This window comes from Botryllus schlosseri, chromosome 13, assembly GCF_051294905.1.
Source record: "Botryllus schlosseri isolate E-star chromosome 13, Bs_hap1, whole genome shotgun sequence".
Classification (NCBI taxonomy): Eukaryota; Metazoa; Chordata; class Ascidiacea; order Stolidobranchia; family Styelidae; genus Botryllus; species Botryllus schlosseri.
The window spans coordinates 23630253-23657769 of NC_137248.1; the positions used below are offsets into that span (position 1 = coordinate 23630253).

The window sequence follows — 27517 nt, forward strand, 5'->3', positions numbered from 1 at the left end:
ATCGGAATTGTTCGACAAGTACACTGGCAATGGGTTATCGGAATCTCTGCATTTCAATTGAACTTCGAGCGTTATTGGCAGAGCACGTTGACATCGTTGCACGAATTAGTTCTGTCGCCCCCCATATTTCACAAGTCGTGTCGTTAAGGTTCGTGGTAAGTCTAGTTGAATCTCGATTGCGTAAGCGGATAATGTAGAGCAGAAAGTCGAAACCGTATGCCAAATAATGAGACGAGGGTCGTTTTTCATCCGGCATATGCCTATCAAGGTGATAGGTTGGTTGCAAGTCGTATGTTACTTCGACGAGATTAAGTGAAGGGTGATCTGCGTTCGAGTGCATTTCCCGCTTTTGCTGTCCACGTCGAGGTGATTCGATTCGGTTCATGGTCCCTTCAGGAATAATGGTTCCGTCGTTCGCGTCAAGTTTCGTTCGGCTCATCTTTCGTTCTACAGTTGGAATACGTAGTTAGACAGATACAGTATAGCTGCCTCTATCTACGTAGAAAAAGGAGTATATCGGTGTCGGGCGATCGGAGATATGAAGTGGCGAAGAGAACTCAGTGTACTTGGTCGCTGTGTTAAGGCTCGGTCATGTCTTCGTCGTGCTCCAAACATGCAAGTCTGCAATCGATGAAAGAAGTTGTACTTGGTGAAGTCTTCAGCATGCAGATTGGAGTTGTTCTGGAGTCTTCTGTCAGCGGTATGGCGTACTCAATCAAAATTAAACACAGATGTTGATTGGCATCGGGTCGAAGCGTCGTATCGTATCAAAGCAAGTGTGTGCGGAAAGGTGCGAATTTCATGTCGTTGAAATCCCGCATCCATGAAGACAGCTAACGATTCCTTTGTTTGGCAGTCCAAAACTCGTTTTCGCGTATCGTGAATTATTCGCTTTCTGTCATTGATCCTGATCGAGCTTCCGGCATTACGCTATTCCAGTCTACCGAGTTTGAATTGCTAGAATCACGTTGGCTTTTGATCACTTCGGCTGGAATGTCACGTCGGAATATCACGTCGGGGTCACCAAAATATAGCGTGCTCTATCGTGGGCGCGCGTTCTTCTTGGTCCGCGGCTCGGGGTAGATATCGTTGACACGTTCGCGCAAGCCTCTTATTAAAACAAGTTAAAACGACGGCGATGTTCTTTGGACGGCGACTAAAAGCGGCTGCTCCTCCGACGGTTACTAAAAACAACTGCGCCTCGGACAGTGACAAAATGCGACTGGCACACATAGGTTCGCAAACGGCAACAAATAGCAACATGATTGATGATCAGTGCGGGTAATCATGGTAATCAGGGAGCGGTTACGCTACAAAACCATTGAAGGAAAGATCCCCTGCAAGGGAGCGGTGGAACCGTAGTGAAGAAAGATTTTCAATTCTTGCTGTGCCACTAACTATGGTACCAAGTGAAAGACTGCTCACTGTGTTTAGTACTATATACATCATCTATTGAAGACCATACAAGTTCACTCCTTGGAGAAAGGGCCGAGATATTGTGCTTCGTGAACTGTAATCTGCAACTGCTGGATTGGGACTTTTTTGTATATTTTTATAGTTCCTTGATCATTTATTTCATGTTCAAGCATATCAATGGCTGTAAAGCTGTTGAAAGAAATGATCTGAGGTGTTAAATATGGGCCTTGAGCTAGATTCCATATCTTTTGAATATCGGCCGAATATATCGGGGTTATCGGTGGAAGTACTGGATATCGGTCTTATCGGTATGTCCGTATACTTCGTAGTTTGTTATTGTTGCCATTGATACGATGCGAATTTCATGGTCTGTGATTTTGATTGTTGCGTCATACTTTGCCTTTTTGGTTTTGCTTTTAAATCTGTTTAAATCCCTTTAGTGTGCCGATCACTCTTGAAAAGTGGCACCCGAAAAGTCTTCGAGTTTAATAAATATACTGCTACAATGGATGTTGTATTGAAAGTCTTATCGGTATCGGCTCAGAAATCCAATATCGGTCGGGCTCTAGTGTTACCCGTCCTTTGAATTTTTGTCGGGGCGAGACTCTCGCGTGATGCCTCATTGACACCCGTTCTCTTCCAATTCTGCCCGGAGGCTATAAATATTTGCTACTTTGTGCCTCGAGGCACTTTTAACCCGGCCACGTAGTTGGTCGGGGCGATAATCCCGCGAGATGCCTCATCGACACCGATGTCCCACGTAGGCCCACGTCCAGCGCGGTATCTGACCTTCACCATGCGCGCTGTTCCGGCCAATGACCGCACAGTAGTCAGTCCAATATCCCTTTTCGTCAACCCAAGGGTTGTTAAATCGTTCAGGGAGTCCGGTGACCAGCAGCCTCTCCATGACAAGACGGCCGAGGTACACCTCACTTCAGTTCTGCCTGTATGGTCCTGTACCCATTCAGAAACGGGTCTAGTGGCATACCTGGTCACTTTGGCATTGTGGGCTGGAAGGAGGACTTTCTCTCCGGCAATGGAGTCGGAGGTGACCTGAACGTCAATCACCCAGGCCGTCATATCAGGCGGCCGCCAACAGACGATGTCTGGGCTGCAATAGCTTGATCCACATCTTATACGTGGGCACTCAGTAACGTGCCACCGGTTCTTCTTCAGGCAATTCGCGATGACCTGCTGCACGCTATCATGCCGGATGGTGCGGAGGCAATGCAGTTCCGGGCACGTTTGAATGATGTGCCCGAGCGTCTCTTCACAATTATTCGTTCTGCAAACGGCGTCCGGACAAATGGGGCCTGCTGTGGGTCTACCCCTCGCTCCGCGGCTTTGTGTAAAGGAGAGGTTGCCTCGGACCTTTACGGCCTCGATAAAGTATCTTCCAGAGAGTAGGGATGATCCCTCCGAGACCCAGCTATGTTGCCATACCGGGACCTCGTTGGCCTCCTTGAGTCCGGCCCCATCGACTGTGCGGTGGAGCCAATTGGCAAACGCGCCGTCTGCCTCTGGTAGGCTGTTTACCAGGGACCCTTTTAGTTTGGGAATCTCGAGCTTCCTGAGCACCTCTGAGACATACTTACCATGCCCCAGAGCCCGGACAACTGGGTCGATGCTGTCCTTCATTCGCTCCAGTCTTGCCTTCTTGAGGAGGATCATCCGGCTTTCCAGGGCCGGGATGCCCAATCCTCCCTCCGAAATTCGAGCGTGGAAGAACGGAGTCGGAATGTCGTTTGGAAGGTGCAACCATCGTCGCACCTTCAATCGAACCTCAATGTCATATTTTCCCAAAAGGTTCTTTTTCACCTTTCCAAGTGAGTATCGATAGGTGAGCAACGGAAAAAGGTGATTTCGCAAGAGATAGAGTCGCTGCTGCGGCTTGAGGGGGGGCCTCTGTCAACGCTTTCAGCCCCTCCTTTAAGCACTTACGCACATTAGCTCTACAGCAATCCGCTCCTGTCTCGATACCAAGGTATCGATACGTTTCTTCCGGCTGAAGGGCAACGATGGGAACTCCGTCAATTCCAAAATGACTTTCGGTATCTACTAGCCATCTTTTCCAGTCGGCCTTAATCACCAGCGATCTGCATTTAGCAGGATTGGCATCGAGACCGGTCAGACTAAGACAGGATAGAAAGGTAACGAGTTGAGACTTCATCCCGGCCGCTGTTCCAGACAACAACGCCACGTCATCCGCGAATCCAAGGGCACTTACCACTTCCCCTTCGATGGCTGGGCCGATCTTCCGTAGCTGACATATAGCCTCGTCAACCGCAGCGTTAAAGAGGATCGGGGATAGAGGATCCCCATGACGAACCCCTCGCTTAACTTCAATGACTTCCCCGTACAGGTTAGTCGATGCTCCATCATAAAAGCTGCCCAGGTACCGCACAAAGGGTTCCGGGGCGCCGAGGCGCTTAGCCGCTCGTAGGATGCTCGAGTGCTTAACCGAGTCAAAAGCTTTTCTTATGTCCAAGAAAACCCCATTCAGGTCCTTCAGGAAGTTTTTCGCTTGAGTGATCAATGCTTCGAGCAATGTCACGTTTTCAGCGCAGCTACCTGTGGGGATAAATGCTAGCTGTATCGAATTTAGTTCAAAGCTTAAACTTAGCCACCACGCCAGGATTTTGTGAAACGTGCGGGCAATAGTTGGACCGATCGTGATGGGACGATACTCACCTGGAGCTTTCGGATCGAGCACTTTCGGAATGAGCACGGTCCGGGCCCTTCGGAAGGGCTCCGGAAGCACTCCGCTGAGCAGCCAAAGATTGAACATCTTCGTCAGGCACGTAATCATGAGAGCTCTGATGTTGGCAAGCGTCATACCATCTGGCCCTGCCGCCGAGGGACGCGAGGAGGATACAATTTTGAGTGTGGGATCCTCTCTTACGTCTGATTCTGCTTGACGACGCATGAGGTTCCCACAGAACTCGAGCATCGCTTCTCGAGAGGGGGTTGCTGACGATTTCTTCCTGTTCCAGCCACCGTTTAGAATCGACCCAGCACAGGCCTTTCGATTTTCTTTATATAGGCGCTGTGTTCTCGCAAAGTTTATTTTCCTTTGCTGCCTCTTGGTCACTCACCGCCCCTTACCAGTGGGCTTCTCGGCGGTCCAAGCGTTTACTACGGGTTGAGCTCCAACTCGGCTGATGAGTATCTCGGCTTGTCTTTTAAGCGCCAACACCAGGTTCTCCCCTGCAAGCCTCAGCTTGATGATTTCATCCAACTCAGTTTCGCCACCTTTGTCCTCCAGGCCTGCGGTTGCCGAAGGTTTGAGCAATCCCAAGTGGTCATATATTTTATTGTTCCAGCCGTGCTCGCCCAAGGTGGCCGAGTCGGCTCGCTCGCATGCCTGTTCCGGTGGGGGCTCAAACGATCCCACTTCCGCCTCCAAGTCCGATATACGCCGGTCCTGAATGTCGCGTTCGTCACTCGCTCGTAGCTCCTGTACCAGTTCCCGGTAGGAGCTACTTTTCCTTCTACATTTCACTGCATCGAAGGAGCGTCCACCGTGTAGGGATTTCATAAGTTTGCGATTTATATCGTCCACTTCTCTACCTGATTCGATTAGCTCCACTTTGGCCAATGCTAGGAGGTGGTCCTCCTCGACATACCACCGGGGACGCTTCCTCTTCGCCTCTTCCATCATCACCGAGTTGACTAAGCTCCGGTGTCGTTTCCGTCTGTGACTTCCTAGTCCATTTGCGTTTTGGAAGGCTAGATCACAGTCTCCACATTTGTGCCGCTTGGCACGGCCAGGGCCCGGTTCTTCCTCTGGGGGCCGGGGGCCGGACACTAGACCAGGGGGTGCACACGACCCTTCTTTTCTCTTCGACGTTAACTTTGTCGAATCCATTGCATTCCAGGTTATATTGCTTACCAAATTAATTCAACTCCCTGGAAAGGAAAGTCAGCGTTAGACAGTACTCACCATATTGAGCGTAATCGCAACAAGTTAGCTGATTGATTATACGCTATCCGCATGTCTTGATCATGCTTTTGATCGACCCTAAGGTCTTTGTCTTTTGACTTGTATGCCCGTTCTTGAACCGCCTTGGTATGGATTCATTCCGGCTCCCGGCTTGACCCATGAACCGTCCGATCATCATCTTGGAGTGGAGCCATTCGGCTTCTGGTTTGCCCCTTTTCTGTTTCGCCCGTTCTTATTCCACCATAGGTTTATTGGTTATGTACATACTTGCCCACTTACTTAACCGTCCGTCGGAGCAGGATGCCGTCATCTTCCCTGGCCCTCTTGCTCTTCTCTGAGGCGGGATCTAAATACATAGTAAGGACGCATTTCAGGCCTCTACTTACCTGTCAGTAGGGCGAATCGGCTCTTTCATGGTTTGGTTCATTTCTTCCACTGGCCTTGGTGTTCTTCTCAGTAGCATGATCTAGACAAAAATTAGTCAGATACACGATTTGGGACCTGTCCAGGCTTCTGGCTTGTCCCTTGCCCGTTTTGCCCGTTCTATACCGCTCTCGCGTGGAGCCTTCCGGCCTCCGGCTTGTCCCTCGTCCGTTTTACCCGTTCTATACCGCCTTCGCGTGGAGCCTTTAGGCCTCTGGCTTATCCCTTGTCCGTTTTACCCGTTCTATACCGCCTTCGCGTGGAGCCTTCCGGCCTCCGGCTTGTCCCTTGTCCATTTTGCCCGTTCTATACCGCCATCGAAGGGTCTGCAACTCGCAGTGAGCACTGAGCATGGAACCCCAGGGTCCGGCTTACGCAGGTCTCCAACCAGGAGAGTCATAGCCGTCAAGGAAAAAGCGCCCATGCCCGCCCCGAGCCCGGGCACAGATCGTAGAGACATCCGCAATTCCCACGTGGTAATCTCGCTCACATTTAGGCCGTGGTCCACCAAGCATACTTTGGTTCGTACCGACCGGCAATGTCTGCCCTGGGAAGAACTACCGCGTCCCCGAGATGGACATCCACATTCGCCTCTGGTGTCGTGGGCCAAAGCCCATCGGTTGCCAAGGTAACCTATACCAATCAGGATAGCGATAAGTTTGGAATCTTTCGCGGACCCGCCTCGCAGCCGCGTGCGCTCGACCCAGGCTTTCGTTCCAGATCGGGGACGTCTTGCTGCCTCCCTCCGCAGGGGGTTAGGTCAGACTTCAAATTGGTTTAGCTACGATTCATAACCTGGAGGGGCTGCTACCTCCCCCCAGGGTGTCCAATGATCTTCGGCTATGCGCCGGACGCGGGCAAGTCGCGACACCGACAACACATTGCCCCCTCTCACGCCGGCGGTTTCACCTTGGGACGTACTGAGAGAACACCTTGGCGGCCGGACCTTTACGGCCTTGCTTCGTTTATCCGACGATCTCGTGGGACTGAGTCGCCGTGGGCTACTGCCGACCCATTTTGTCCGGTACCTCACGCTACCGGTAGAACTTCCGAGTATTCGCCATGGCGGCCAAACCATTTAGGCCTTGCACTGTCCGCGCCTCGCGGAATCGGTACTGGAAGCCTTAAACTACTCCACTTTCCTACTTCTTGCATGCTTCTACTTCGGTGACTTTAACGCGGCCAGACTATAAGTCCGCATTACATATTTTTTACTTGTTAAAACGTTCTACTTGTTTCCTTTAATCCCGACACTTACCCTGAGCATCTCGACAGCGCTTCTACTTGGGGACTTCAACGCGGCCAGTCCCTCTGTCCGCGTTTCATATTTGCTACTTCGCCCCACTTCCAACTAGACCGACACTTACCTTGAGCAGTCCTGGCTGCAGTAGGCTGAGAAAACACACACGGTTAGTCACTCACCTCCATTTATTTCCACCACCTTCACCAAAGAACACCAATGTCAATTCCTCGGGTCCCTTCCCCCCCCGAAAGCGGTTTCGAATCATGCGGACGGTAGCGCCAAGTACTCGGAGGGTCGCTATCCGCAGGTCCATTTTCCTGATCCCAATATCTTGCAGGACGGCCACCGATGATTCCGACCAATTTCCTCGCCAGGACAGGGTGGCTGTGGTAACCTTTGCCTCTTCCGCACCTGAGGCCGCTTTAACCCAGTTCTTGACCTCTTCCGTATCATACTTTCTTTTCTTCCTCCGGTGGCAGTCTTCCAACCGGGCTACGTTTCCATCGGAGACAATCTGGACGTCAATAATCCAGGCTGTTTTTCCTCCAATGCGCCAGCAGATGATATCCGGCTTTTGATTTGAACCCCCGATGGGGATGACGGGTTCAACCCTCGTTTCAAAGCCACTTCGCGTGAGGCTTGCAACCATGATGTTCATAACCGCATTGTGACGATTTATCCTTAGGCCCCACGTCTCAAGGCAGGTCTGGCTTATATGACCTATCGTCTCCTTCTTCTTCCGCCTCGAGGGGCAGTACGCGTCTTTTTCCGTTCGTCCCCGCGCTCCTCTGCTTCGTGTGGTAGAAAGATTTCCCCGCACTTAAACCGCGTCAATATATGCTTTTCCACTCAGCAGACTGGAGCCATCAGTGACCCACCAGTGCTGCCAAGGGACTTTGTCGGCTTCACGAAGGCCCGATCCGTCCATTGTATTGTGCAACCACCCTGCATAGGCACCTCTTTCTTCACCGAGGTTCTCCACGTGTTGGCCCCGTATTTTGGGGAATTCCGTTGTCGCTAATGTCGCCTCACGTGATCAGAGCGAGCAAGTGCTTGGATCGTTGCCTCCTCAGAGTCTTCAAGTTTGAGAAATCGAGAAATCGATCCCTGTTAAGTAGTGTGACGGGGCGCCATCTATGGCGACCAATGACGTCACGCCTTGAGACAATGCGTTCGCGGGAGATAACCGCAGCCTTCTAGAATATTCTGTTTTGTGTCTGTGTCTGAGTGGTACACGCTTCCTACTGTCGTCAATATAACTGTTACGGTATCTGTCTGGCTGTGAACTGATTTACACTTGAAGAGTATAAAGAACTAGTAGCGACACCGTTACAGTAGCAACAGTCGGCTTTCAAGTGGCGGGACATCCAGTCCACCAAATAGAGTATTCGCATGGGAGAAAGGGATTGGAGTGTCCCTAGGAAGGTGCAGCCCCTTCCCTATCTTTCCTCTGATGAGGCGATCCAGGGTAACCAATTTCGCCTTTGTATTTTCCGCCAATGTTCCATCGTAAATGATCTTTGGAATTAGATGGCTTCGCAGAAGGTAGAGTTTCTGCTGGGGCTTTTGATAGTTCTTCTACCCCCCCCCCCCCCCCCCCTACCCAGAACACTGCCTATGGAGGAAAGTGAACCTCCATGTCCGATCTCGATGCCGAGGTACTTGTATGTGACGTCCGGAGACATCGCCTCAATGGGCTGCTCGTCGACCCGGAATATCGAGTTCTTATCCAAGCACGTGCGCTTCCTTCTTCCGTCGACTTTGAGTGTCAGTGATCTACACTTACCTGCATTCGCAGTCAATCCTGTTTCTTTCAGGTGTCCAAGAAAAGTTCCAACCTGATTTTGCATACTTACGGTCGACTCGGTCAGAATAGCAATATCGTCCGCGAAGCCCAGGGCTGGGATGGGTGTTGACCCAATCTTCGGCCTCGCTTTAGCCAGCTTGCTTAGAGCCTCGTCAATTACCGCGTGGAATAAGACGTGAGAGAGCGGATCCCCTTGTCTAACGTCTCTCGTGACTTTGATTTTGTTTGAATATAGATTTGTCGTGGCCCCTTCTTAGAAGCTGCTCATATATATTGTGAGGGGTCCTGGGTCCCCATGCGTCGAGCCGCCCTAATGATGCTATCATGTTTGACAGAATCAAAGGCCTTCTTCAGGTCCAGGAACATCACGCATAGGCCGGTTTTCCTTTTGCGGGCCTGGGATAGCAGCGCGTCCAGCATTATGATATTTTCCGCGCAGCCATCTTTAGGAAGAAAAGCTCTCTGCATTTCGTTCAATTTGAAACTCTCCGTCATTCGCTTTGCGAGAATCTTGTGAAAAGTCCTGACCAGCACCGATCAAATGGTGATAGGTCGATAGTGTCCCGGCTCTGTCGGCCTCGCTATTTTCGGTATAAGCACTGTATGCGCATGCTTGAATGGGCCTGGCAAAGCACCACTCAACAGCCAAAGATTGAACATTTTCATGAGTGCGGACGACGGAAGTTCTTTAACCGCACTTACTTTGATACCGTCTGGTCCTGCCGATTGACGGTCGCAATCCAGACAAGGTCGCTTCGACTTCGGCCTTGGTTATAGGGTCAAGGAGTCCCCAATCTGCTTCGGCTATGTCCGTTATCTCTCGGCTATCGGAGCCTGCCTCTTTTTGGAAGAGCCTTTTCCAAAACTGAATTATTACTTTGTGCGAAGGTTCGCGCCCCTCTCGATTTATGCGCCAGTCGCATTTCAACACGTAGCTCGCGCAAGCTGCTCTGTCCTTCTTGTACACTACAGGTTTTGGACTGCCGCATACCGGTCCCGTTTGAGGGATCTTTTAGGCCGAAGCCGTCCCCATCTTGAAAGCCCCTTGGAGTGAGCTGTCCACTTCCTAGGAGTACTTGACCTTCCAAGTTTTCCGGCAATAGCCTTTGCATGCTGATCTAGCATATTGTCAAGTTGTTCGCCCTCTAAGTTGTCAAGCGATGATGTTATCAAGGTTCAGCTCTCCCGCCCGATCCCTTTTCCGGGACAAGGTGCATTCACCTGCGGACGTAAGTGCTTCACAAATACGCTGGTCCCAAGTAACCTCCGCGTCGGATTCCTGGTCGGAGTCCTGAGCCCCATGTTCGGCTCTCGATTCACTTCTGGTGTTTGTTCTGGCCATTCTCGCGCTTCTTAAGAATTGTCTTATATCTCGCTGATTTTCTGCGGCACCTTATAGCTTCAAGTGACCGTGACCCAGGAAATTACGCATGCAGGGCCTCAGCAGATACAGGTCTCGTCGCTGTTTCCATTGCCACTTCGGTTGCAACGAGGACTTCCTCTTCTTCAGAGTTCCATCGCCTTTTCCGACTCGCGGATTTTGCTACGGCCTCGGCGTGGAATTCGGTAGGATGTCTAGACTTCTTGTGAAGTCCCAAGACACTAGCAGTGGCATACAGCTTTCCGCAGTTTGTCCAGTAGAACCCGGCTGTTGTCGTTATTCTTGGGAGTCAGACTCTTGCCTCTCGCCAGCCCGGAGGTATGTGTCGCGAAAACATGACACTTCGTTCAGCAGGTTAGTTAGATATATATATTAAAGAAAGTCATATATATTAAAGAAAGTCCGATATATCTGCAAAGAACTAGCCAAGTAATACCTGAGACTTACGGGAGTTATCGCCGAGAGTCCTGAGGCTGTCCGTAGTCCTGTGATTCTCGTGGAGCCTTTCGGCCTCCGGCTTGTCCCTTGTCCGATTTGCCCGTTCTATGCCGTCTTCGCTTGGAGCCTTACGGCCTCCGGCTTGTCCCTTGTCCGATTTGCCCGTTCTATGTCGCCTTCGCTTGGAGCCTTTCGGCCTCCAGCTTGTCCCTTGTCCGTTTGCCCGGCGTTCTTGTACCGCCATTGAAGGTTCCATGCCTCGCAGCGAGCATGGAACCCCAGGGTCCGACTTACGCAGGTCTCCAACTAAGAGAGTCATAGTTACTCCCGCCGTTTACCCGTGATTGGTTGAATTTCTTTACTTTGACATTCGGAGCACTGGGCAGAAATCACGTAGCGTCAACACCGGGTTGCGACCGTCGCTACGCTTTGTTTTAATTAAACAGTCGGATTCCCCGGCTCCGTACCAGTTCCAAGTCGCCGGACGAGGCGGGTCGCCCCGGGGGGCTCGCCCAGTCCGACCGCCGCCCGCTTAGCGTCGCGGCCCGACCGACCGGGCCCTCAGAGCCAATCCTTTTCCCGAAGTTATGGATCTGATTTGCCGACTTCCCTTGCCTACATTGTTCCGTCGGCCAGAGGCTGTTCACCTTGGAGACCTGCTGCAGATATGGGTACGACCCAATGTTCCCTCTAATTTTTCACGAGTCTGCGCGAACACGTTAACTCACTGCGCAGGCCCTTGGACCATAGTGCGCAACCAGCCCCCCACATAAGGTGATAAACCGAACTTATCGGGGGCGAAGTCCCCCAGCCCCTATCGGGCTCTGCGCTTTTTGCCGATATCATCTACATCGGGGGGGGGCTTAGTGGCTATCTGGCCTGAACGCGCGAAGCGCGAAAATTTTATATGATTCATGATTGAATCGGTCAATATGATCGGGAATTACATAGCATATATCTATTGCTATCTATTTTTATCAGCATATATCTATTGCTATCTATTTTTATCATCTCTCTGCTCACATAATCAGATTTACCGGTAAAGCTGATCAATGAGGTGTGTTAGAAAAAGTAGGTCTTCTAAATATTAATTAAACATCTTCGCGCGCACTCGTTCGTATAATGACATCGTTATATGATGCTATTTCGTGACCTCCTATCGGCTATGTCAAAAGACATTGAAATCGCTCAAACGTACTAAACTAAAACACGAACACGATTTAAAATTGGTATTTTTCAACTGGCAAATAATGTTCCCTCGACATGGCATTTGTCTTGTTGTGGGACTCGGATCGCCAGCACATGAACATTCAGCGCCAGCCATTTACGCGCCTGTGGACAATTAAACTTATATGTATGAATCGAAGTTTTCGGTCAGCATATAGGGCAGTCCTTTTCGGCCAAGCTTTTCTCGCTGCTGATCGTTTTGGCTCACTTCTCGGAGTCGCATGTCACATAGCCTATAACTTCATATATCTTGGTGTGCCGTGGCATAAGGTAATGGCCGACGCCCAAGTGCCCATTCCTCTTAATCACGCCTATTTTTTGTTGTGGGACGGGTACCCAATAATCAAGACATTTGACAAAATTAATTCGCGCGCGGCGCGATAAATATTTTGAAAAATTCCCAAAAAATACACCATGATTTATGTTAATTCACGAAATAATTTTGGAGGGTTTGGGTGCGGCAGATACGGTCCTGAGGCAATCTTACGCAAGCAATGTTCATGATACGCGGAGAAGACTAAGCGCTAGTTTCTCGCAGATTAACTTCGAGCTCGCCCATTGTTATTTATAACTATGTTAAACCATGTTATTTCGCCATTCCCGGAAAATAATGCGCTATTGAAATGATATCAGTAAAGAAAATATTTTTCGTTGGGCGATAGTGATTGCAAAGTCTCATTTCTTCACGGAGTGCAGTATTTACCTTTGCTGGCCGCACTTGTACCTCGATGTAAGACTTCAGCGATAACACTTTTTGCCCCTGGCAATGTTCCCTATAATTTTTCACGAGTTTGCGCGCCTGCGTGGTGCCTTGGACAACAGTGCGCAACGACTTCAAAAAAACATCACTTCGGATTTTCTGTGCGCAACTTAGATTTTCTGTGCGCAGGGACCGCTTCAGCACTGCGCACGTGCGCAGCTTAGAGGGGACATTGGTACGACCCCGCGCGAGAATTATATCGTCTCCCTCGGACTTTCAAGGGCCGACGCGAGTTCACCGGACGCCGCGAGAAACGCGACGCTTTACGGAGCCTCCGACCCTATATCCAGGCGAACCGATTCCAGGGTCTCCGCTCCTTACCAAGAAAAGATAACTCTTCCTGGTACTCACGCCGGTGTCTCCGAGTTCGTTTGCGTTACCGCACCGGGCGCCCGACGGCGCCAATCTCCGCGTCGGGGCTCGGGAATATTAACCAGATTCCCTTTCGGCCTCGGCGGGGGCGAAGACGAGCAACGCCCCCCGATCGAAAACTGGGTTCGCTTAAGTCTTAGGGTCGGCTGACCCACGTTCAACTGCTGTTCACATGGAACCCTTCTCCGCATCGACCTTCAAAGTTCTCGTTTGAATATTTGCTACTGCCATCAAGATCTGCACCGACGGCTGCTCCGGGCGAGCTCGCGCTCCGCACTACGACGTCCGCCGCCGCGCCCTTCCTACTCGTCGACGCCTAAGGCCGTGGTGCGGCTCGCGCCGAGTCGACGGCCGGATATAGGCCCTACGCTCCTGCGCCATCCATTTTCAGGGCTACGCGATTCGGCAGGTGAGTTGTTACACACTTCTTAGCTCAGTGGTTCCCAACCTTTTTCTACCCACGTACCATTTTGAGGTTTTATACAGTGCTCGCGTACCACCTATATAAGTTACGAGCGTTTCCACCATTCATGACGTCATACGCACGTATTTGATGACCTATGCGAGGTGTATTAACAAATTCTATTGAACTAGGCCAGGGATGTCAAATATACGGCCTGTGGGCTAGATCCGGCCGCCAGACGATTTTATCCGGCCCGCATAACAATTCTAAGTACATTGAAACAATATTATATTATCAATCATATCCACAGTAATAAAACAAATTACAACGTCCGCGTTGACAGTTAAATATCTTGTATTCATCTCAACGCATACGCAAGGCTAACGCCAGATTATGACTAAAGCAGGGGTAGCCAACCTTTCTGCCATTCACGGCCGCATTTCGACCACTCGTGTAGCCTACGGCCGCATTCCAGGGCATAGTCGTAATGAACGAGCTGCTGGACGCCAAATACCCAGGTCTATGTCCATTTTCGGTGAACTGCGGACTAATCTATTAAATGATAGGCTTACTATGCGCACCAAAATCGTGAGTGGTCACTGGTAATGTTAAGGAAGGAAGTCGTCATAGTCGCGCGAAGCGCGAAATAAATTCAGATTCACCAATGAATTTCGTCATTGATACTAGTAGTTTTACATATTACCCTCAAACATTTATCCTTTCTCATCCCGTGTGATCAGATTCACTGGTATAGAGTTGATGTAGGGGTGTTTTTGAAAATTTAAAAGCAAGTTATAAATTATGATGCATCTTCGGGTGGGCCAATTGGTATTAGTCACTTTGTAGCATGCTGTTATTTCTTGACCTCCCATCACGGTTGTTATTAAGTATAGTGAGGAGCACACGATTCCGAGCTGATATTTCCTTGTGAGGCGCATCATTTTCCACTGATGTTCGCATCTGTATTGTGGGGCTCTAATTGCAAAGGGTGCTACTATAGTAAAATCGAAAAATGTAATCGCATTGAATCGTGCGCAGTGCGAATAAAAATTTAAGATTAATTAAAATCATTCAAAAGATTTGGGAGTCAATTCGTAAATTCGAATTGCATGTCGACGGCCGCCAACACATACTAATTGAATTGCGAGCCTACGGCCACACAAATTCCATCTTACGGCCGCAGGTTGGCCACCCCTGGACTGAAGCAGAGGGAAAACTTGAATATTTCTACTTGTATCGCCGGTAATGCCATTGTTTTAGCGGTTCTTAACTGTATTTAATCGGACAAACATCGTATTTTCGCATTGCTCGCAAATAATGGTGTTGCGACTCGCTAGAATGAAACCCCTACGATCCGTGTATTATCTATATATGCTTGATAATAAAGTATTCCAGCGAGAAGCAATATTACGAGGCAACATTTTGGATTCCGTTGACTGGTCCGGCCCGCTAGCGATTCCATGACTTCGATCCGGCCCGCGATGCAATTTGAATTTGACACCCCTGAACTAAGCATTATTAGCCAGGGTTGATGGGATATATGCAATTTTTTTTTTTACCACCAGTCACAAGAAGAACAGCGTAATGAAATAACAACACACAACAGAAGTCAATTTATTTAATGCGATGGCTGCATTTGTTTATTTTCCACTAGCTTGTCGATGCGTGGCATACGTTTGCTTACATCGCATCGAAAGTCATGTATGGGCGCAATAAGTCGGTTTCATTTCTTCGACTTGATAGTCATCTGGGATGAAAATTCTTGCTCGCACTCCCACGTATAAGGGAAAATTATCGGCAGGGGAATAGCGGGAGACGACGGCTTCAAAAAACTCAAAATCAACCACACCTGAACTAATAGCTCCCTTCGATCGAAAAAAAACTGAATCTGCTCGCGTACCACCTGGAAGACCTTCGCGTACCACTAGTGGTACGCGTACCACAGGTTGGGAACCACTGCCTTAGCTGATTCCGACTTCCGTGGCCACCGTCCTGCTGTCTGTATCGCGCAACAACTTTTGTGGGCTCTGATGAGCGTACGCGTCAGGCGCCGTAACCCGGCGTTCGGTTTATCCCGCATCGCCAGTCCTGCTTACGAAGAGTGGCCCACTGGGCACTCGCATTCGTATCGTGCGCCCCGCTCCAGGCCGTTTCGTCCCCGAGTCCTCTAATCATTCTCTTTACCAGATAAAACTTTGAAAAAGCGCCAGCTATCCTGAGGGAAACTTCGGAAGGAACCAGCTACTAGACGGTTCGATTAGTCTTTCGCCCCTGTACCCAGATAGGACGATCAATTTGCACGTTAGAATCGCTACGGTCCACTAGCCCCATCTTTGGCCCCATGTGAGGGCATCGAACAAGATAGGGGACAGCGGATCCCCTTGCCGAACCCCTCGAGTGACTCGGATCTCGTGCGAGTATAGGTTGGTTGTCGCGTTAGTATAACAGCTTTCGAGGTATTTGACTAGCGGTTCGGGTGTTCCCATGCGCCGTGCCGCACGTAAGATGCTTGCGTGTTTGACTGAGTCGAAAGCCTTTTTCAAATCAAGAAACATCACACATAAACCCGCTTTGTTTCTCCTCGCCTGCGCCATTAGGGCGTCAAGCATGAAAATGTTTTGTGCACACCCATCTTTGGGTTGAAACGCCATTTGGGCGGCGTTTAGCGCGGAGCTTTGTCCTAGACGTTTGGCTAAGATTTTATGGAGTACTCGGACGAGTACTGAGCCAATTGTTTTTGGTCGATATTGACCGGGTTCTCTCGGATTCGGCACTTTCGGTATGAGTACCGTCCACGCTCTTTTAAACGGCCTTGGAAGGGTCTTGCTTAGCAACAACAGATTGTACATTTTCATAAGAGCGTTCGGCTGCAATATCTTGACGGTACTTACCTTAATCCCGTCGGGTCCAGCCGCAGAGGGCCGTAATCCTTTTAGAGCAACTGCTATATCTCCTCGTTTGAAATAGGAAGGAGTAGGTTCCAGTCTGCAGCCGCCGTGTCGCTTATTGCCCGGTTGTCCAAGCCCGCTTGTCTTTGGAAGACATGCTTCCAGAAGGCGATCATCATTGTGGGACGGCGTGCGATCGAGATGTTGAATACGCCAGTTTCCTTTCAGCACGTAGTTAGCGCATGCATGAAGAGGTTTTGCACCGCCGCGTACTGAGTTCTTTTTCGAGACCTTCTCGTCGTGAGTCGCCTACTTGAGCCGCGGCCCCTGATTGGGGGGTTTTCCACTTGCGCGGGGGGTTCCTGCTCCCCAATTTACCGATAACAACTGTTGCATGTCGTTCGAGCTTCTGCCCGAGAGCCTCTCCTATCGTGTCGCTGCTGATGATCTGATCGAGGAGGAGCTCCCCAATTTTGTCATTCTCTTCCGAGGTTGCGCATGTATCAGCAGAGTTGAGTACCTCTCGCATACTCCGAAGCCAGTTCTCCTCTGTTTCATTTTCATCTCCCAAGTCATCGTGAAAGTCATCCGCGTCTTGTTCGTCGGAGGAAGCTGATGACACTCTTTCACCCTACGCCCTGGTTCTTCTTAGTCGCGCGAGAATTCCTGCCGCAGTTCGATACTAAAATCAAGACATACTGTGCAAAAGCTTATGACGGATCTAGGTAAGGAGCATCGTTAAAATCAATAGAGGCCTATACCGGCTTTTTGTAAAATCTGTTAGCGATAAATGACAAGTCAGCTCCACTCGACTTAGGAAACGAAATTACCATTAACATAGTTCAGTGACAAACTTGAACCTTGGTAGAGCGTTCGATACTAACATTAAGACTTACCGTGCCAAATGTCATAACCGATCTCAGTATTGAACATCGTCAAAATCAATGGATACCAATACCGGCTTTTGAGTAAAATCTGTTTGCGATACATGACGGATCAGCACACACTCAACTTCGGAAACGGAATTACTACCCTAAACTTTGAGTAGAAACCCTGAAACTTGGGACAGTGTTAAATACCACCATCACGACATGACATACCAAGTTTCAAGAGTTTTAATGATGTGAAACACCATCAAAATCGACCTATACCAGCAAAGGTCGACTAAACGCATATGACGGTAACCGAGTTCAGATATAGATACGATTGTTACATCACACCTTATGTGCCCCGGTTGCTCGGTAATTTTATGAATAAGAGAGAGTAAATCACCGCTTCTTGCGCTGCTTCGAGAGAATAGACAGTGAAAGCTTGTTATGAGCGCTACCCGGGCATACCCGGCTAGGCATTCTCAAAGCGAAAGCACAGAACAGAATTCTATCTTCGCAAAGACTTCGCTATATATGGGCATTTACAAGTGAAAGGACAAGAAGAATACGATTTTCGCTGTGATTTCGGTATACATAGATTGCTGTGCGTCTATAAATGGTAAAGAATTGTTATTGGACAGAATTGTAGGCGGGGCAATGCTCCAGTTGCCCTATAGGGCGAGCCGACACTGATAACCAACCTACGGTAGGGTTGCCATACGTCCGGAATTTCTCGTACATGTCTGGAATTTGACTGTTCTGTTCAAACTAGCGTCCGGGAGGAATTTTTAAAATATTCCAAATGTCTGGAACTTTGAAGACTTGACGACGTAGGCTCATATTTTTTTCGTAAATCAGCATAAAAACAATATTATTTGGAATATTTATGCTGTTACATGATATTTTTCATCGCGTCGGCCGTTTAAATGCTTTATTCAAAGATAGTGGTTCCAAACGGGGGGGGGGGGGGTTGTCTGCCTTTATTCTGGGGTTTGCGAATATGTTGAACGTAATGAGCTTCCAAAATAGCCCGTGAGTAAGTCTGGGCAAATGTGCTGACTTCTTTTATCAACACGACACGAAATTTGTTTGTTAAGATATTCAACTTGTCGATCGGTGTATCCCCACTCAATGATGAAAGAAAATTATCGAACGTCTTCTTCCAATGCTCATACTCTTTTTCAGCGGATGGGCAATCAGGACTGATATTGAGCTTGTCTGGTTTTAGAATTCTTTTTGCCATTGTTGTATGTTGCTTGAATTGTCGTGAACTGACTATCGAGTCGACATAACCAACTGAAGCTTTATTGAGGTAAATGTATCCAAGGTGGCTTTAAGCAACATACAACATAATACAACATACAGCAGAACAGAAAAGGATAGAATGACAAGACAATGGCGACACAATGTAACGTGCAACAGAAACAATCAGAGGAAAGCAATAATTGCCTAATTACGGATCACAACACTGTATCAACTGAGCTGGAGATTAATTTACTTTGAAGCCGGTTCATTAATGTGCTACGATTACGCTGCGTACGTACCTCTCATGCGTAATCCAGATTCAAATTAAAGGTAATGTGGCAAAGTATGAGTAGTAATTAAAGTCGCAAGAAATCACTCTTTCCATTTCCAATCTTCTTTGTTGCTATTGTCACATTTTGCATTATGCGGTATGTGTTTCAAATTAATACGTGATACGTATCCTAATCCCTTATTCGCAAAACAAGTCAATCAGTGCTTGCGATTCCTATATGACTCATATCTATCACCCGTAAAGGATTAACGGCCATGCCAAAAAAAAAAAGAAAGCCGGCCTTGTGACAAAAACAGGAAACACTCGGTCAAGGGAGGGCTAAGTTCAGAAAAACTGCAAGCATCGCTTAACGTCAAGGCTATTTAAGCTGTACAGTGCACACTGTTAGGAACGCAGCGACCAAGAAAATAAGCTATGTAGTATTGCATATACATTTCAGTGAAGAGGTTCTTAAACTGGGGGTGTGAAAGTATCAGAAGGTGGCGCGAGGCGCTCCGCGTGATTTACCCCCAGATTATACTTTTTGCTCTGCGTATTGCAGGGTTGTAATGACTCGAGTCCGACTCGAGTCACGTTTTTCAGATGACTCGACTTGACTCGAGTCATTGTCTCAAAATCCGGAAATGACTCCACACGACTCGAGTCAATTTGTGGATTGACTCGACTTGGATTCGAGTCCGTGCGCATGACTCGAACCAAATCATATGACTCGAGACTCAGACCGACGTTTCATTGTAATTTCGAGGAATAGTAAAGTAATCACACTATTGGGATTTATTCTCTTGGTACTGGTACTTGAAAATGCGTCCCGAAACTGCTAAAAATGACGAAAATTAGTATATTATAAATTCGAACCATTCGATATCACCAAACAGAGTTATAAAAAGTGGATTCAACAAGCCTTTAACTCGAAACTGGCAGTGAACACAATGACTTGGACTCGACTCGAGTCATATTACCATGACTCGGACTCGACCCTCTGCTCAGTGACTTGGACTCGGACTTGACTCGGTGGTGAATTGAAAATGACTCGACTTGACTCGAGTCAAAACTATAAAACTGAGATTGACTTGTGACTCGGAGCCTTGTGACTTGGTTACAACCCAGGTGTATTGTCCGACTTCAATATTTCAGAATTCTCTCAACAACCATAGCCTTCCATGCCATCAAACTACCCGTTAGGATTGCTAGCATTCTGGTAGCGCATTTTAATAGTTTGTGATAAGGCCCAGGCTTTGGAGCAGCCGGGAATTTAAACTGCTCCAGCTCCGGCTCCGGAGCTCTCTTTTATCATACATTAGCTCCGGCTCCAGCTCCGGAGCCGCATTATAACCACTGCTCCGGCTCTGAAATTATCGAATGGTCCTGTCTATATCAGGGGCGGCCCGCAAATGTGGCCCGCGAGAGGGTTTTGCGTGGCCCGTGAAGTAATGTCCTATTATATTATGGAAAATGAATGGCTCAGATTGTGAACTTGCAATGCAAAACAAAAATTACAATTCTGGCTGCAACACTTGGGATGTTGATGACTAAAATATTAATTCCGACGCATTGGCAGATCCAGGGTCCAGTCACATTTTCAGTAAATCGTCGTACATTACAATAAACTAAAATAGTAGCGAGATTTTTCTTCACGCTTCGCGTGTTTAATTGTCACACGATTTCTTGCTTGGTAGCCTACCCCCTACTGAAAATGAAAAAAACGCCTAATTTGCCCGATTGAGTCTATTCGCAATAACGGAAGAAAGTCTTTTGGCGTTTGAGCTCGCATAAAAATCGTCGACGGTGAAATGTAGGCACAAAATGAGTGTCGCATATTATCTGAGACGTTCGATATCGATGTGTCCAGACGCCGAATAGTCGTGTCCTTGCAAACTGAGCCAAGCGGGTGGTATACAATAGACCCGCAATACTCACCTAGTTTATTTATAAACTTAGAAAATTTTACCCGTTTGGCGTGGCTAGTGAACCGCGCACTCGTTCGTCAATTGCATGTGCCCCTTTAGCAGAAAAGGTTGGCCATTACTGGTTAATATAGATTACTAATCTACTAATAGGTTAGTTATCTATAGTAATCTAGAGTCCGTCAGCCGTCAGTAACATCCAATGTAGCAACAAATACATATAGGTGCGGCCGTGCCGGCTTGTGACTTCATACTGAATCTTTGTCAATTGTCGACAACATAATAGTTGCACTAGAACGCAATTTACTCCGTGCCATTGCTGTGCAAGTGTGCATAGCATTAAAATTCAGGCCTGGTGTTCAATTATGATGAATCAGCAGATGTGGTTGTTGCATACATAATAGCATCCTATGAAATATGTCGGAGCCGGAGCTACTCCTCAAATAACGGGCTCCAGCTCCGGCTCCGGCTAAATTTTATGTAGAGCTCCGGCTCCGGCTCCAGCTCCGGTGAAAATGCAAGGCTCTGGGGCTCCGGCTCCAAAGCCCTGGATAAGGTTGCGCGAAATTTTTCACTATCGTTACGGGAGGCGCACGTAAAAAAGTTTGAGAACCACTGTTCTTGCATCTTAATGGAAGAACGTGGATAGGGGTTTGAAGACAATTGATAATGTATCATGTTCAACATTGTTTCGAATCATGACCGCATATAGATATTTTTTTAAATTAACCGCCATTTCTCATTATCTAACGTCAAGAGTGTCACTGGGCAGAAATTAGTGTCACTGGGCAGAAATTATTAACAGTGTAATTTAGAAATAAAATTAAGATACGCTGAAGAATATAGCTAGAATTTTTCACTCGGCCTGCCAACGTATTTTCTACTTCTCATTTGGCCCGCGGAGGAAAGTAATTGCCAACCCCTGTTCTATGGGCTTGTAATCAAATCTAAAATGTGGTTACAACTATCCGGAAATATCCGTATAAAAAGTCATAAATATCCGAATCCTATCCGACTGCCACAAAATCGTCTGATAATATCCAGTCCGAATTCGTCGCGAGGAGAGTGTCACGATCAGGGTTGTTGTAACCATCAAGTCCGAATTCGCGAGGAGAGTGTCACGATCAGGGTTGTTGTAACCATCAAGTCCAAGTCGGCGGACCGAATCTGTTTCATTTCTATGATTTACCGTTTTTTCATTTTTGCGTCCGTTTTTGGAATTGGAATTAGCTTCCTAAATATAACACTAATTTTTCTGCTTAAATGGGTTCCTAGCTTGTCACAATATGTCAATCGGTTGCTCGGATATTCGATTTAGAAAATTTCCGATCATGTTTTATCTGGCAAGAGCATTTCTGTCCGTGACGTCGTCGCACTAGATCGAGTCAGATCAGATTCTTCATTCGCCCGAGAACGTGCTCTAAAGGCGAATTCACACATACCCGGTTCGCACGGTAAATTCGCGCGTAACGCACGTATCGCAAGAGTCAATAGGCCTTTTGCAGGACTTCGATCACGTGACTAGATACGCATAGCAACCAGGAATTGGTTAGCAAGCTACTTTTTCGTGCACCTGACTCAATGCAAAATATCGTGTAGTATATTGTTGATTTCTAGTTGTAAATGTTTCGGAAATTAGTCGTGGGAGTGCGCAGGGATTCAGATGTGTCGGATGCCAATGCTACGCAAAGGATTTAGAATAATTCCGTTGAAATAATTGATATTTTAATCGTTGTTTGGTACATACCCAACATTGATTTGATGACACAAAATTCGGCATTGAAGGAGACTGAGTGATATTTTTGCAGCAGTAAGATAGTTATAGATAGTAGTTGTTGTTGTAGTAGTAGTAGTTGGTAATTTTTGCAATATTTCGACTGACATCGATCGTGAGCTATGGCGGTTGCATCAGCTTCAACCGGCAGGGGTAAGTACCAGTTTCTTATTCAGTTATATTTTTCAAAAATAATAATTTCATGCACCTAACAAGCTCAGCGGTCATTGCAATACTTCCTGGATTAGATGTCAGTAAACCATGATATTGCTTTATGTGTTTATAACCAGGTACGGTAGCCATATTACATGTGATTGTAACATCGACTACTGCAACCAATATAGTGCCATATGCACCAAATAGATATATCATATCATATTCCATATTCCAGATTTGTCAGCATTTCCCGATCTGACGTTTGGAGAAGTTGAAAGTTACACGAAGACAGCATCTGGGTGTGAACATACCGCCAAGGGTTACAAGTTCTTTGCAGAGCCTGGATATATACACAATGTTAAAGGTGAATTAAGTTCAGAGATATTCGTAAAATTATGACTACCTTTGCCCTTTTCCATTTGGCCAATTCATAATATTTAGATGTCTTTAATACCTATATATTGCTGGTTTTTGATTATCATCAATATTGCAGTATCACATGATGTTGACTCCGCCATTGTCACTGCTAAGTGTCACCACTCGATGAAGAAAAATGAGCATCCTCATCAGCTTCAAGTGATGGTGCAACGAACTGGCCCGACAAAATCTATTTCTGGCAACTGCTCGTGCGCTGCAGGCCTAGGAGGCTACTGCAATCACGTAGTTGGATTACTCTATTACCTGGCACATTGCAAACAACTTGAGCTGCAAAGCGTACCAGACTCCGCCACATGTACTGGAATGAAGGAGCGATGGAGTATTCCAAGGGAGCGGAAGATAGGCAATCAAGAAATTGGGGACGTACTAGTTGAGGAAATTCAACCTGGAGCCAACTACGATCGGTATATTAAATCAACACTGTATTCGCCAGCCACCTACTATCCAATTTTCAGTCAAAATCAATACGGCGATTTAAGTCCTAAGCCTCTTGCTGCAACACTAGCACCTGGATTAAATGATTCAATGGAAATGATGCCTACTAAATTTGGTCATGCGGTGAAGGGCAGTGTGATTTCGTACCAACAAAAAATGTCAGCCGAATATCTGATTAATGACTACTCATGCACTGTCTTCCCAAATTTGCCCCTTCCCGATGCCGGTATACGCTTCAACAATGCAATATCATTATGCCTTCAGCAGGATAAGCTCGACGACTTACATGCAATGAGTCTATCTAGAGAAGTGGCCATAGATGTGGAGACAAAGACACGAGCACAAAGTCATAGCAGTTATTGGACTCAGCTTCGCAAGTCGAGAATTACTGCCAGTAAATTTTGACTAGTTGCAAAGCGTCAAAGTAACTTTGAGACTCTTATCACGTACCTTAATCCATCACGCAGAGTTATTACACGACCAATGAGACTCTTATCACGTACCTTAATCCATCACGCAGAGTTATTACACGACCAATGCAGAGGGGGCTGAATTTAGAATCAAGGGCTGCATTTATATATGCTTCTAAAGCAAAAAAAGACAAAGTGAATCTTTACCCATCCGGTTTAATTATCAATCCAAAATGTCCCTGGTTGGGCTGTACACCTGACCGCAAGGTTTTTGATGGCACCGTTGAGCTACAAGGACTGAGTCCATTTGGTCTCTTGGAGATCAAAGTTGTTAAAGAAGGCGCTACTGACTTCAGGAATGTAGCTTACATTTTAAAAGATGTAGATTCCAATCCGATCAGACTCAAAAGGACCCATGACTATTATTATCAAGTTCAGTGCCAATTAGCATTGAGTGGTCTTGACTGGTGCGAATTTTTTAGCTATGTGAGTGACGAAACTTTTTTCAATGAGAAGATTATGTTTGATCCTGCATTTTTTCAAATTGCCAAGGATAATGTTGACAAATTTTTCTTTAACTATTTCTTGTGAGCTGCATAATAGGCCTACCCAATGAATACAGAACAAAACTTAATAAATTCCATTTCTTTCCATGTTTATTCAAAAATTCAACGAATAGAAGTACAATATTAAGCTCAACGAAAATGAAAGTAATTGTGAACAAAGCTAGTCATCCTGATGAATATTGTCGGCGGTGTCAGCATCATCTATCTCTTTAATTAATGGGCCTTGAAAATTGGTAAGCAAACAAGCCACTGTATAAAGCTGATTAACTGAACCAAGGGTGTTTAATGGTATATCTGAATCAAAAATGTGAAATTCCTTGATCCTTCTTATTGCTCGCTCAACATGAATTCTAATTTTAGCATTTTAGCACTCTAAATCTTGTACGCCGTCCACAACACAGATTTCACAACACAATCATGTTATGTATAGAAATATACACTGGAAGAAAGAAACTTTTAAAGATAAAGAATTGAAGAAAGAAACATGGCACAAAAGCTGTGAACAGAACTGAAGAAAGAAACACATTAAAGCTGGTTTTTACAGAAAAATGTCATTATTCACTTGGAAGGAGTATTTGCATCATGTCCTTTATCATTGCATCAGCACGCTTGCCATCAGTGGCTCGCAACTGTGTCGCAGCAAAGCTGCCAAAATGATCGTATTTGTCCAGTTTTAAGGCAGAAAACTGGTCCGTGTTCTTTTGTAAAAGCTTTAGCACCTCATCCTGAAGAACACAAAATTTCTGTCACATACATTGGAGATGACATGTTCTTTAACACACCTACAACTACCTGTAACAAATGTCTGTCTTCAGAGTATCTTCTCCTCTTCCCTGGTATTGGCATGCGAGTTGCGGGGCTCCTGGATGCATTGCTGGTGCATTGTGTAGCAGTGCTGGTGTCTGCATCAGCTGAGTTCACGATATTTGATTCTTGCTCCTGAGTATCGCTTTCTAAAACTAGCCACTCAAAGTGTCAGCTCGAGTTGAGTGATAAGCAGATCCATTGCAGAAGCAGCACGATACTAATTCAATATACCGGTAGTAATATAGAAAAACAACCATACGACCGATTACCGGTACTACTGCTGATTATTGGTACAGTGCCGGTGGTACTGGTACCGTATGGCCCGGTATAGTGACATTCTACTGGTATACAGACCTTGCCACATCACATCCACTAAACAGCCAGAACACAACCTAAAAGCGTTTATTTTGCGATACAATCTCCTCGACAAGCTGCTAACCCATAGGAGCACACTTTCGACTGAGCTCACGGCAGCCACGGAAAGTTCGTTTCATCCAACTTTCCGTACGGCGGCAAAAAAGCGACGAAATCAACCGTGCGATAGCCGTGGCGATAGCCGTGGCGACAGCCGCCGTGAACGAATCGTGCATGTGTGAACATTTCCACGGCAAGTCGGCCGTACGACCGTATGATGGAAAACCGTACGGCAAAAATCGTGGCCGGGAACCGTGCATGTGTGAATTAGCCTTAAGACGTTCGTGTTACGTCTGGTGAGCTCATTTAATATGATTGTATCAAATTGTATAAAATGTAATGTATCAAATTGTATAAAATGTAATAACGGCTATATACAGATTTGAGAGACAAAGGCTTGGTATCACTAAAATACGTTGACGTTTATATTACTGAACTGAGTTAAATCTGCGCTGTGTAGTTAGGTTACTGTTTTTAGCTGACGTGCCAACATCATGGTTTGTTGTGCCGACGTCCTTGGCTAATTATTGACGACTTTTATTAGCGACAATACTTCTAACATACACACGGCGACCGGCGTAGGATTTAACCACCTGACGCTCACACCGGCCCTTGTAGCACCATATGGACACAGCTGTAACATTAACATTCAAGCATACAACTACTTCGGCCTGTGCTCTCTCCCGTAGTACATCTAACATGCGAACTACTGGAGGCCTGTAGCCGTAACATTCAACTGCAACTACTGGAGGCCTGTGTCGGCCCTTGTAGTATCATCCGGACACTGCTGTGTAACATCAACATTCAAGAATACAACTAGAGGCCCATGCTCGCTCTCGTAGTATATTTAACATACGGACATTGTAACATTCAACTGAAACTACTTGAGGCCCGTGTCAGCTCTCGTAGCATGAGCATCATTACACATAAGGAAACTGTAGGAACATTAGAATATAAATCACGCTTTTGCCGTCTCTTACCGACCAGATTGCATAGCTGAGCATTTATATAGCTGAGCATTCTTGAATGCATTGTAGTCTGTCTTATCGATGTGCTTACGGAACTATTCAATTCAACTGCTACACCACGGCTCTCGTAGCGATATTGAACAGACGTACACTGCCGTCAAAGATTCGAGTGCAACACACCTGTGGGTTTGCTAGAAAGTCTTAGTTGCCAAGACGTACGGGTACCTTGTCGAATTGAATTGATTGCTGCCCGCTCGCAACAAAGTTTATCATAAGTTATGCTTCTGAATGTGAAATTCACTCTTGTCGGTTCGCGAGAAAGGATTACAAACGACAAAGCGCAATGTAACGCACCTGTGCAATATTAAAATAACCCTTCTTCGCCAGGTAGCCCGAATAAATTAATTATATTTCGGTCTGTACCACTCATTTTTTTGAAGTCCGCGCGTGATCTGGATATGCGCATTCGTAGTGTCCAAATAGTAACGCAACATCCTAATATGTATTGCCAGAACTTAAACTGAGATACTCGTCTCGTAAGATTTCAAGAATTAGTCTTCGGTCGTAATTCAGCAAACTCAGCACTGTGCTAACTCACTGCAATAGCGCTTAGGGTAACCTCGCTCGATGGGTTAACCCAGAGCGCCGCCACCTCGTTCATGGTCTCACAGATGGATGGTCATGATGAGCCTGTGAAATCCGAGTGGATAGATCGAGTCGGTAATACCTGGCGATTGATCGGAATTAAAACTTCAACCGCCACATAGGGTCTTGTCAGCCACTCTCCCTGTCTCCCTGTAACTACGTCGTCACTTATGTCCGCCGGCTCAATTGTTCAGACAAATGTAGTCTTTGAGAAATGTTGAATTCAATCAACCGCAGTTTTTTCGATTCCTTTTCCGATGGGGCTTTTCAAATTCAGACTTGTTGCAATACTT

General features: G+C 46.9%; 1 protein-coding gene and 2 long non-coding RNA genes across 3 annotated transcripts in view; 1 reads left to right on the top strand and 2 right to left on the bottom strand.

Annotated features, from left to right (window-relative positions):
• LOC145453786 (uncharacterized) overlaps positions 1-15451 on the bottom strand; it is a 495978-nt gene extending 480527 nt beyond the window's left edge. Inside the window, exons 1-2 of the long non-coding RNA XR_013919910.1 lie at positions 15371-15451; positions 13019-13434 (exon numbers count right to left, since the gene is read on the bottom strand). This is a non-coding gene — a long non-coding RNA (uncharacterized LOC145453786). The remainder of the gene's footprint in view (positions 1-13018; positions 13435-15370) is intronic.
• Positions 15452-23548: 8097 nt separating this feature from the next.
• Positions 23549-24651, top strand: LOC145454306 (uncharacterized). Its single transcript, XM_080332300.1, has 2 exons — positions 23549-23811; positions 23868-24651. Exons 1-2 carry the CDS (start codon positions 23571-23573, stop codon positions 24413-24415), a joined length of 789 nt encoding a protein of 262 aa, XP_080188426.1. The 5' UTR covers positions 23549-23570; the 3' UTR covers positions 24416-24651.
• Positions 24652-24802: 151 nt separating this feature from the next.
• LOC145453783 (uncharacterized) lies at positions 24803-25884 on the bottom strand. The gene is made up of 2 exons (XR_013919908.1): positions 25183-25884; positions 24803-25115 (listed from the first exon to the last, which is right to left on the bottom strand). It is a non-coding gene; the product is annotated as an uncharacterized LOC145453783 (long non-coding RNA).
• Positions 25885-27517: the final 1633 nt, after the last annotated feature.